This window comes from Heterodontus francisci, chromosome 4, assembly GCF_036365525.1.
Source record: "Heterodontus francisci isolate sHetFra1 chromosome 4, sHetFra1.hap1, whole genome shotgun sequence".
NCBI classification, from domain to species: domain Eukaryota; kingdom Metazoa; phylum Chordata; class Chondrichthyes; order Heterodontiformes; family Heterodontidae; genus Heterodontus; species Heterodontus francisci.
In genome coordinates this window covers 39,706,777-39,719,436 of record NC_090374.1, presented here as the reverse complement: position 1 = coordinate 39,719,436, position 12,660 = coordinate 39,706,777, and the positions used below count along the sequence as shown (strand labels likewise).

Sequence of the window (12,660 nt, the reverse complement as noted above, 5' to 3'; positions counted from 1 at the left end):
TAATGTCTATCAGATCATATTTATTTACTTCAATATGCGCTATCAGTTTGTCTACTTTGTTATGAATGCTATGTGCATTCAGATACAGAGCCTTTAGTTTTGTCTTTTTGTTATCTTTGTAACATATAGTCTCGACTGTTGGTGCGTTATTAGGTTTTTTCTCTCTGTCCTTTCCTGCCATTCTCTGACCTTCACTTCCCATGTTACTATTCTGCTCTCCTGCCTTGACTCTATCCCTTGATTTGTTACATCTACTCAAGCTTGATCCCTCACCTCCTTGTTTAGTTTAAAGCCCTCTCTACTTCCCATTTTGAACATGAGACCCACTTCCTGCTCTCTTGGTGCTATTCCTGCCAAACTGCTGGCATCACAATTTCCCAGTCTGGCCCCCCGATAGCTGAAATTGTAAGCGTTTTCCTCTCCTGAGGTACTGTTCCCCCCCGCCCATTCACATCGGTCGCCAACACCCTGCTCCTCAAAAAACTCATCATTGACCCCTCTGTCCTTACAAATTACCACCCCATCTCCAAAGCCCTTGAACATATTCTCACCTCCCAAATCTTTGCCCATCTTTCCCACAACTCTCCAGTTTATTGCCCTGCCACAGCATTGAAACAGCCCTAATCAATGTCACAAATCACATCCTATGACTGTGACCATGGTGCACAATTCCTCCTCATCCTACTTGACCTGTCTGTAGCCTTTAACACTGTTCAGAAGATACGAAGTAGGTGGAGGAATAGGTCATATGGCCCCTTGAGCCTGCTTCCACAGCCCTCTAGGGTGAAGAACTCTCTTCTCATCTTAGTCCTAAGTGGATGACCCCTTATCCTGCAACTGTGACCCCTAATTCTAGACACTCCAGCCAGGGGAAACAGCTTCTAAAGCATCCACCTGGTAAGCCCTCTAAGAATTTTCTACATTTCAATGAGATCACCTCTCATTTTTCTAAACTCTAGCGTATATAGAGTGAGTATAGACCAATTCTTCTCAATCTCTCCTCATAGGACAACCCTCCCATCCCAGGAATCAATCTAGTGAATCTTTGTTGCACCCCCTCTAAAGCAAATATATAGGGGGAGAAATTTGTTCATGTAACTTTTTTTCTAGTGGCGCTATGTAGACTCGTGTCGATTCCCCAGGGGCAGGCAGTGTCACAAGCCACTACCCACACGGCTTTCTTTAATTATATCAGTAAGGAATGCCACGCAGGCTGCACAGACAGCGTCTACGTGCTGCCTTTCCGTAGGAAATCAATGTAAGTCTACATAGCACCACTACACAAACAAATTCCTTCCATACTTCCTTAGTTAGGAGATTACAATTGTATTATGTGATTGTAACAAGACTCCCTTGCAATAAAGGTTAACATGCCATTTGTCTTCCTAATTATTTGCTCTGCCTGCATGTTAACTTTCTGTGATTCCTGTGCAAGGGCACTCAAATCCCCCTGAATCCCAACATTTACTAATCCCTCACCTTTTGAAAAATATTTTGCTTTTCCATTTTTCCTACCAAAGTGGCAATTTCACACTTCCCCATATTATACTGTATCTGCCACCTTCTTGACCAATCAGTCAGCTAGTCTATATCCCTTTGCAGCCTACTTTCTCACCTCGCTTTTTAGCATCAGCAAACTTGGTTCCCTCGTCTAAGTCACTGAGGCCCAAGTACTGATCCTTGTGACACTCCATTAGTTACATCTTGCCATCCTGAAACTGACCCATTTATTCCTACTCAATGACATGCTAATATATTAACCCCAAGCCCATGAGCCCTGATCTTGTGAAACAATCTATTGTGTGGCACCTTATCGAATGCCTTCTGATATCATCCTCCTCCTGTGCCTCTCCTCCATTATCCAGCTGAGTGTTATTGCCCTTGCCTGATTCCAATCTTACATATCCAGTCGTAGCCAGAGAATCTCCTGCAATGGCTTCTCTTCCCACCACTGCATTGTTAACTCTGGAATTGCCCAAGGATCGATCCTTGGACCCCTCCTGTTTCTCATCTACATGCTGCCCTTGGTGACATCATCTGAGCACAAAACATGAGATTCCCATGCACAATAATGACACTCACCACCACTTCTCCTAATCCTACACTGCCTCTGTGTTGTTGAGGGCTTATCCGACATTCTGTCCTGGATCAGTGAAAATAACTTCCAATTAAACATTGTGAAGACTGAAGCCATTATCTTCAGCCATCACCACACTGTTCCCTTGCTACCAATTCCATCCACTTCTCTGTCATTGTCTCAGGCTGCACTAGACTCATTCACAGCCTTGGTGTGCTATTTGACACTAAGCTGAGTTTCTGACCCCGTATCCTCTCTGCCTACCTTCCCTCTCCCACCATAATATCACCTGTCTCCATCATGCCTCGGTCCATCTGCTGCTGGAAACTGCATCCATGTCCTTTTTTAATCTCCAGACTCAACTATTCTAATGATCTCCTGGTTGATCTGCCACTCTCCATAAACTTGAACTCATCCAAAACTCTGGTGCCTGTATTCTAACCTACATCGAGTCCCATTCGCCCATCACCCCTGGCCCACCAACAATTTTAAAATTCTAATCCCCTTTTAGTCCAATAATCCTGCAAGAACTTTGCAATCCTCCAACTATGACCTCTTGGGCATCCTCCACTTCCTCACCAAACCATTGGCAGCTATGTATTAAGAACTCTAGGCTGTACATTCTGGAAATTCCTCTGGTCAACATTGACCAGAAACCTATCTGGAAAAGCTATATCCAAACCGTGGCTCCAAAGGCAGGGCAGAGGCTGGGTAGTCTGCGATGAGTGGCTCACTCCCTGATGCCACAGAGCCTCTCCACCATGTACAAGGCTCATTGGGAGCGTGATGGAATATTTACCCTTTGCCCATCTGGTGCAGCTGCAACAATGCTCAAGATGCTTGATTCCATTCAGGACAGAGCAGTTTGGTTAATTGGTGTCCCTGTTATTGAATCAATATTGATTCACTTCACGCTGCAGTACATAAGATCTAGTGTTCTAATCCAGAAAGCTAGGTGGTGTAGGATAGAACTGGAGCCAGTCTTTACACACTTCTATAGAAATTTATTTACAGAGATATACATGGCAAACATGTACCTCCTAACCCAACCACCACACTTTCAATCTGTTCCTATTTGTAGCAATACAAGTGAATCCCCAGTAAATGTCCACCACCTACATCCAATTAAATACAACTAATGTCCAATTAACATACAGGATACAATGCAGCAACTCACCAAACATCTTGTTACAGCACATCCTTTCCTGAGACCTTTGCCATCAAGAAGAATGAGCAGAATGCAATGGGAACACCTTAACCTCCAAGTTCCCCTCTAAATCACAAATTATCCTAACTTGGAAATAAATCGCCATTTCTTCATCACTGCTCATTCAATAGAACAGCATGTTTACAACTAATATGAAAGCAAACTAAATAAAGGCCTTTGTAAATATCACACACATCAAAGTCTGCCAAAGCAATTCCTTGCATGTGTATATGAATTAACTTTTCACCAGAACATATCGTATACTCACCTCCTGCCTCCCCAAAGCCTGTCCAAGTAGGCACAAGTAGGGAGTGTGATGAAGTATTGTCCACTTGTGTGGATGGGTGCAGCTCCAAAAGCACTCAAAAAGCTCAACACCATCCAGGACAAAGCAGCCCACTTGATTGGCACCCCATCTACAAACATTCACTCCCTCCACAACCGATGCACAGTGGTAGCAGTGTGTACCATCTACAAGATGCACTGCAGCAACGCACCAAGGCTCCTTAGACAGCACCTTCCAAACCTGCGACCTCTACCACCTCGAAGGATAAGGGCAGCAGATGCATGGCAACACCACTACCAGCAAGTTCCAGTCCAAGCCACACGCCATCCTGACTTGGAACTATATTGCCATTCCTTCACTGTCACTGGGTCAAAATCCTGGAACTCCCTAACAGCACTGTGGGTGTACCTGCCCCACATGGACCTCAGCGGTTCAAGAAGGCAGCTCACTACCACCTTCTCAAGGGCAATTAGGGATGGGCAATAAATGCTGACCTAGCCGGTGATGCCCACATCCCATGAATGAATTTTTTTAAAAATCGTTATTGTAAGATATTGTAACTGGTCAAAATTTTCAAATATGTAAGACAATTTCACAACTAATTCTGTTTTTGTACTGTTTAGATTTCAGAACAAACTACAAGGCAGCTCCAATTAAGGTGGTTGATGTATATAACGTCATGTGCCATCTTGTTGGAATAAACCCATTGCCAAACAATGGTACCTGGTCTCACGTGGAGGTGATGCTGAATAACAATGCCATCTTGGCTCATAGTGCAAAAGTTAGTGTTACCACATTAACATTAACACTGGCATGGGTATTTTTCTAATGCACCATTAGCCCTGCCGTTCCATTTTTTTTGTTTCAATTAAAATGTATGATTTTTGGCAAGATTATTGTAGTTGATTATTTCTAAATGTGCTAATTACATTTAATCACACTGTCAAAATATCAGGGCCTGATGAGCTCCCTGCTGAATGCTATAAACTGATTCCGAGTTTAATGTCAATGTTATGTTCCACTATACACAATACTTGAGCATCCTCCCAAGCACACTCAGAAATGACAATCATGCTGCTAATCTAACTCTAACCCTTTCCCTCTCACTTTGGCAGGATTGCCTTCAGCCATCTGGTTCCCAAGCTCTGGAAATACCTTCCTAAATTCCTTTGCCTCATCACCTCCCTCCCCTCCTTTAAGATCCTCCTTGAAACACAACTCTTTTAACAAGCTCTCGGTCACTCCCCCTAATTTCTCTTTCTTTAACTTGGTTTTCATTTTTGTCTGATTAGGCTCCTGTGAAGCACCTTGGATGTTAAAGCCACTATATAAATGCAAGTTGTTGGTCTCATTACTCTACAAGTTCATATCCCTGTGTAATGTTGACTTTTAAATACTAAGCAATGTACTGGTCTCCTGAGTGGACACAATAGCTCCTAATGTAGCTCACCCAGAATAAACAGATCAGAGGACAGCAACTTTCTTCTGAAATGTAGAGAAGACATTCAGTTGGATCTTCCTTCTCTCTATTTGAGAGAATACTATTTAGCAAGGGATTCAGAGTCTAGATCAGGACCCTCTATTCACACTGCACTTCCAGACTACATACTAACTGATGAACCTCCCCTACATTCTCTCTCTGATGAGTCACCAGCTAGGGATGCTCATCCTCTTTTTTTTAATAGAGTCATTCGAAACATATGCAAGAATTTAGACATTCATGCTGGTGGGATTCGACATAGAATAATGCTGCACCTTGATGGCATATTACTTTACCATTACATTACATTGCCATTTCCTCACTACCCGTCATAGAGAGATACAGCACTGAAACAGGCCCTTCAGCCCACCGAGTCTGTGCTGACCATCAACCACCCATTTATACTAATACCACATTAATCCCATTTCCCTCTCACATCCCCACCTTCCCTCAATTCTCCTACCACCTACCTGCACCTAGGGGCAATTTATAATGGCCAATTTACCTATCAACCCGCAAGTCTTTGGCATGTGAGAGGAAACTGGAGCACCCGGAGGAAACCCACACAGGTCACAGGGAAAACTTGCAAACTCCGCACAGGCAGTACCCAGAACCGAACCCGGGCTGCTGGAGCTGTGAGGCTGCGGTGCTAACCAGTGCGAAGTATCATCTTCCAAGTCCAGGGGCTTGACCAACTTCCAAGTTAGCAACCTAATTATGCCAAAATGAATGGCATGTCCCCAACACAAGGTGCTCTGGAATAAATATGGGAATCCTATGTCTTTCCATGGTTAGATCCTGAGTCTAACAGTAACCCCTGACATTTTCAACCTTGAAGAAATGAAAATGTGCTCCACACATAGCAATCATATTCACAAATACAGGGAGCACAGTTTACCAGAATCACTTCTCAGGGGGGGAAGAATACTAAAGATGAATGTACTTCTTCAGGTCATCTAATTATTCCAGATGACCATGAAGAAGCCTACATTGAAGGTGGACTGGGCCTAGCAGACCTTAAATGCTACTTCTGAGTGGCTCAACTCTTGGCTATTATGGCCTGGAATGCAACGTATCACTAAACCCATATTGGTATGCTGCTGAAGTTTCCCAACCTATACTCTCCAAGCCCACCCCATTTAACCTGCCCCTCATACAATATCTGTGGTTATAATAATGCTATCAATCTGGAAGGAGGTCTGCATACAACTAAAGATTCCAGTTAGTCTGCCAGCCTGCTCCACAATCTGGTATAACAAAGGTCCTGGTGTGGGAAAGCCAGACTCTTCACAAAAATAACATCCTGTCCTTTTAGGAATAAATGGCAAAACTCACTTAGTTGGATATTGTTACAGCCAGGTGAGAAAGGTGTCTAGGGGTCTCTTTCATCTTTCACCTGGTCTTATTATAACATGATTTAATTTTTAAACACACTGTGTTTTGAGCTCTCCCTTGGTGAATCCTTTTTCACCGCTTTCCAATTATAAGGCAAAAAAATGAGCACAAATAGACCTTCTTAGGTTTAAAGAAGAAAAGTGAAATTTATTAAAACTTAAATTTAAACGCTAAGTCGGTTAACGCCTACGAATACACACCATGCCCCACTTTAGCATGCATAGGCGATACGCACATGCAAACAGAGACAGAAAAGAGCAGAAGAAAAAGTAGAGAGGTTTGAGGCAATATCAGAAGAGTTTCTTGTTACTGTGCTTTGAGCTCATTGTAGTCCTTTTGTAGGTAGTCTTGCTTTTCGTTGGGGCCCAGTATTCTTCTTAAACCTTGTTCACTGTAGGAGACTTTTCTCTCTTGGGGTTCATGTGTCTTCAATGGGTCTTCAGTTCCGTGAGAAAGAGATGGGAGCAGACAGGAGAGAAGTCTTTTCAGTCCAGGAGCAAACAGTTTTCTGAGTTCAAATTCTCTGTGGCAAGTTCAAATTCAAAAAACTCCAACAGCCAGTTAGTCATGGGACTAAACTGGTCTGATCACGTCTATTTGTGTATTCAGCCATTTTAGCAGTTAACCTGGAATGCTAACCTCTCCACCTTCAATGTCTGGTAATCAAAAATCCATTGTGGGTTTAATTGGATCAGGGTTTGCCCCTTTGTCCTTTCCAGGCACTGTCTGTTACTATGCAAATGTCTTTCCAGTCAGGGGCTTGGCAACCCCTTGTAATAGGCCTTCTTTTCTTCCCAGCAACAATTTTAAAATTTAATATCCATGTGGCGAAATATCTGTGCCCCATTCTTGGCAGATGGGGGCCTACATGATGCCTCCACACCCAGGGGAATGAAATGCAATTTGAAAAAAAAAACGGTGCATTTCATTAAAAGGTTTAAGAGAAATGTAAGATACAGAAGGAAAAAAACATGTATTTCTCTCTTTCATTTCCATTCATTCATCAATCTTAAAGCTTATTAAAATTGTCTTTTCTGGGTGCCAGTGTTGCTTTAATATCCCCTTTTTCTGGCATCCCAGTAGCCATGTGGTTCTTTGGAGAAGCTTTTCTTCAGTTTGCCCATTGCCATGACTGCTTAGGGTTTTGTTCCTGTTGAGGTCATTTTTTCCCCCCAGGAGTATTAGGCAGGTCTATCCTGAACTGTCTGAGTCATGCAAAGACTTTTGACTTCAGGGGATGGGTGGTTCCCTTATTCTCTGACTGTAGATGAGGATTCTTTGTTAATCTCCCATTTGTTCCCTGGGACACTCCTACCTGCATATGTGCAGACGTGACTGCACTCTCCTGTGACACTTTGACTAGGTGAGGCATTACCCTCATGGTTTCTGTGCCCCCTAGAGGTCTCTTTTTGCCTCTGCATGTTCCTGTAAATGCTGTTAGCAACTCTGGTGAGATGCTTCTAGTGTCTGCATTTACATAGGAGGATGTGGGGTCTAAATTTTCACATTTTTCAGGGTTGGCTGACCAGACAGTAGGGGTTTTCATCCAGGATTCCTCCCGGACTTCCTTTAATCTGCCCTCTTGGTCACATTTTCCCCTTATCTTTCTAAACTTTTTCCAGCCATATGCCTGCCCTTTTGTTCTCGCGGGGGTCCCTTACAGTTCACCTCTGCTGGAGGGCCCTCCTAACATCGGTACAAGACTTAGGGGTGGGGGTTTCACTGTAGGCTGGGGTTTCTCCTCAATCTGGCACATGTGGCAACGCCTGCAGTACTCCACCACATCTTTGTGGAGTTTTGGCCTGTCCAACTGCTGTCTTTTGCGGCCTTTGGTCTTTTGTATACCGGCATGTACAGCTACTGTAGTCTCATGGGCCCTTCTTAATATTTCTCCCTGGTACCTCTGTGGCACCACTAACTGGTGAACTACTGTCCACTCCGTGCCCTCAGGTCTGTGAGGAGAACTCAATTTCCTCATCAGTACCTCATTCTTTAAATAGTAGCACGCAGGGACTCCCTCTGCTTCACTTTCAGATTGGGCAGCCTGTGCTAACTCATGCAATACTGTGTCGGCTCGCTGAGCCTTAGCTAGGGAAAATCCATTTAATTCATTCCTTGGGTCTCCTAACTTTCCAAAGAAAGTCTCGAACAAGCAGACCTCATGGTCATCTGCCTGCAGTGCTAATTCAGTCTCCTCTGGGAGAGCTGGTTTGATCATGGCCTGATTCACTACACATTCAGGGACTCTGCAGGGAGTCGTCTCCTGCCACTGGCCTGTCTCTCTGACCTCTTGCGGTCTTTCTTACACTACTAGAGGGGTTACTACCTTCACCCCTGCCAGATCATTACCTAGGAGCAGGTCAACCCCATTCACAGGCTAACTAGGGACAATCCCTACAGTCACTGGTCCCAAACCTAGGTCGCACTCCAGGTGCACCCGGTGTACAGGTACAGGCATACACTGCCCTCCAATACCATTCACCACCATTCTGGTGTTCACTGCACTCTCTGGGGGAAAGGTCAGGCATTTTTCCAGTAAAAGGGATCTAGTGGCCCCTGTGTACCTGAGAATCACTATGGGCTTCCTTGCCCCACTCGAGGGTATGGGGTTATGAGGTCGGGTAGCCATGCTTTCATCCCATCCTCCTGCCAACTTAGTTTAACCTCCTCCCCCTCCAACAGGACCAGCAAACCTCTCAAGATGTTGGTCCTGTTCCGTTCAGGTTATTTTTATTTTATTTTTTGAAGTTTATTTGTGGTATTTCAGTTTCTGTCTTAATCTGATGTGTATGTCCCAACCATTATTTCACTTCCTGTAAAATAATTAAAAAGCGAATTGCAATCCGTGATTTTTAACTCTTGGTTTGCTGTTTATGAGAATTATTTAATCTGATTGGCTGATCAGCTTGCTTGATGAATTCACTGTTGCTGAACGCCAAAGATTACCTATTGATGGTGCCAGATTCAAAGTCACTTTGTAATAGGGAAAACTAGTGCTCTGGAACCCACCAAATCTTTGTGGGCAGCGTTTCTCAAGGTCAGCGGTGAGCCCCATCCCTTCTCTGGGCCAATGGATAGATTCTGCCTAAATTTGGAAATACATCCCAAGGATAGGTGGAATAGGCCCTGTGCACCTTGTCCAACTCCCATCTAATGTCCACACTGGATTTGAAGTGGGTTAATCTACTGTTCAACATATAGAATTATCATGAATATATAGGTCTACTATATCAAGGTGAAAAACAACTTTTTTCTTTCAGGGAAAAATGTGAAATAAAGTTGATAACTGGATTGTTAATTGTTAAAAGTTTGTCAATTTTACTGTTTAAACTTATAAGCAGTTGCTTTGTAATGATTAGCATCTTGAAAAAATGTTTGTCTTAATTAAAAAATGCCACTGAAAAGAATGGATCACTTGCCATGAAATTTATTGCAAAATGTTTGTTTCATTTTACAAGAGGTAGTTGCATTCTGTTACATTTGTAACAACGAGCTTATGTTGGTGACTTGATTTTCTTTTTCCCACTTCTTATCAATTCTTATCAATATAAGAAAGAACAGAATATATAAAGCCAATAATGGCCGCATCTTTTAAAAAGCATGTTGTATTCTATCATGGATTATACTCCACCTATTTATTCTGTTAGCCCAAAGGCTATCAGCCGAAATTCCATTCTACCCATCCATCTCATGTCTCCACGATTTAACCCCGTCTGCTTTCCACAAGCAGCATTTCTTTGTCACAGGAGCCATGGGGTGAGAATTCCTCCAACGGGCAATTCCATAACCCTGTTCTACCAAAGGAGAGCTGGGCTTGATGAAAATCCAGGTCAGAAAGCTGGAGCATGGGATTGTGAAATCATTCATCGTGACTCGAGGTTAGATTATCTATTTTTGATGCTGAGATTGATGGGAAAGGAACACTAGCAAGCTTTCAAGTCACAAAGGACTGACCATGTCGAGATCTTCTGGGGGCCTCCTCAGTATGTACGCAGATCAAGCTCCAGCCTAGATTGGGCGAGCAGCTGGGAGCTCAACATACGAGGAAAGATTCAGCATTTCCTTAGCCATTAAAGGAATGCAACTGCTTAAAAGTAAACAGCCACATATGGAGATGCAAGTTGAAAGGAATTTAAGTTTGCGTTGTTATGAAAGTGCTTCCATTAAAATTTTTTTGTTTGAGGACTCGTATCTTAGAATTATAGACATAGGTTCCTTTGGGAAAATGAAACGATTCCATGGATGTGTTTTTTTTCCAAGTGTTACTGAGAGGCCTTGTTTGAACACAAACCTTTACCAGATGTCACATACCTTAAACTCAATAAACAACAGAAACCATGGTGATTTGGGGGAGATGTTTACAGAGAAGTGACATGTCATGATTTATGTTGCTCAGAAGGTTTTGCTTTTGGGATATTGTTTTGGTTCAGCTGGGATGTGCACAGTGTTGAAAGCAGTTGGATTTGTAGCCTACTGAAAAATATCCAGCTCCTCTTTCTCTACCTCTTTGAAAAACCCCTGCAAATCCAGTATGTGAGAGCTAAAACCCCTGATGCTGCATTTCTCCTGAGAGGTTCCTGGAAAGCCTGCCAGATTAATTCTTCATGCCACCTGAAAGGAATTGCTTCAGAAAAGATCCCAGCAACCCACCTACGTGTACTCGGATCTTATATACTTCAATCTAGTCTCCCCTCACTCTGTTAAACTCCAGTGAAAACAAGCCCAGTCTATCCAACCTTTCCTCATAAGACAACCTGCTCATTCCGGGTATCAATCTAGTAAACCTCCTCTGAACCATCTCCAACGCATTTACATCCTGCCATAAATAAGGAGATCAAAACTGCACACAGTATTCGAGATGTGATCTCACCAATGCCCTGTATAATTGAAGCATAACATCCTTACTTCTATTTTCAATTCTTCTCATAATAAAAGATAGCATTCCATTAGCCTTCTGTATTACTTGCTGTACCTGCAGACTAACTTGTTGTGACTCATGCACTGGAACACCTAGATCCCTCTGCACCCTGGAATTCTGCAGTCGTTCCCCATTTAAGTAATACTCTGCTTTTTTATTCTTCCTTCCGAAGTGAACAACTTCACATTTTCCCACATTATACCCCATCTGACAGATTTTTACCCACTTACTCAACCTATTGATAGTGTTCTGCAACCTCCTTATGTCCTCTTCACAACTTATTTTCCTACCTATCTTTGTGTCATCTACAAATTTTGCTACCATCTCATCAATCCCCTCATCTAAGTCATTGATATAAATTGTAAAAAGTTGAGGCCCCAGCACAGACCCCTGTGGGACTCCACTTGTCACATCTCTGTTTTCCGCCAGCCAACCAATCTTCTATCCATGCTAATACGTTACCCCCTGCACTATGAGTTCCTACTTTGCGCAATAACCTTCTTTGTGGCACCTTGTCAAATGCCTTCTGGAAATCCAAGTACAGTACGTCAACAGGCTCCCACTATTTGAAAAGGGAGGTAGAGAGAAAACAGGGATTTATAGACCAGTCAGCCTGACATCAGTAGGGGAGAAAATTCTATAGTCCATTATCAAAGATTTTATAGCACAGCACTTAGAGAACAGTGGTAGAATCGGGCAGAGTCAGCATGGATTTACGAAAGGGAAGTCATGCTTGACAAATCTACTAGAATTCTTCGAGGATGTAACTAGTAGAGTTGATGAGGGGGAGTCAGTGGATATGGTTTATTTGGACTTTCAGAAGGCTTTCGACAGAGTCCCACATAAGAGATTAGCATGTAAAATTAAAAGCGCAGGGGATTGGGGGTAGTGTATTGTGATGGATAGAAAATTGGTTGGCGAACAGGAAACAAAGAGTAGGGATAAATGGGTCTTTTTCCAAATGTCAGGAAGTGACTAGTGGGGTACCGCAGGGATTTGTGCTAAGACTCCAACTATCCACAATACCCATTAATGATTTAGATGAGGGAAGTAATATCTCCAAATTTGCAGATTACACAAAACTGGGTGGGAGGGTGAGTTGTGAGGAGGATGCAGAGAGGTTTCAGGGTGATTTGGACAAGTTGAGTGAGTGGGCTAATGCATGGCAGATGCAGTATAATGTGGATAAATGTGAGGTTATCCACTTTGGTAGCAAAAACAGGAAGGTAGATTATTATCTGAACGGCTATAAACTGAGAGAGGGGAATATGCAGCGAGACCGGGGTGTTCTCGTACA

At 43.1% G+C, this 12,660-nt stretch overlaps 1 protein-coding gene across 2 annotated transcripts in view; it reads left to right on the top strand.

Moving 5' to 3' along the window:
- enpp6 (ectonucleotide pyrophosphatase/phosphodiesterase 6) overlaps positions 1-9,738 on the top strand; it is an 86,946-nt gene extending 77,208 nt beyond the window's left edge. For both annotated transcript variants that reach the window (XM_068029382.1, XM_068029383.1), the window contains one exon: positions 4,194-9,738. In XM_068029382.1, coding sequence (XP_067885483.1) covers positions 4,194-4,399 — 206 coding nt within the window. In that variant the 3' untranslated portion in view covers positions 4,400-9,738. The remainder of the gene's footprint in view (positions 1-4,193) is intronic.
- Positions 9,739-12,660: the final 2,922 nt, after the last annotated feature.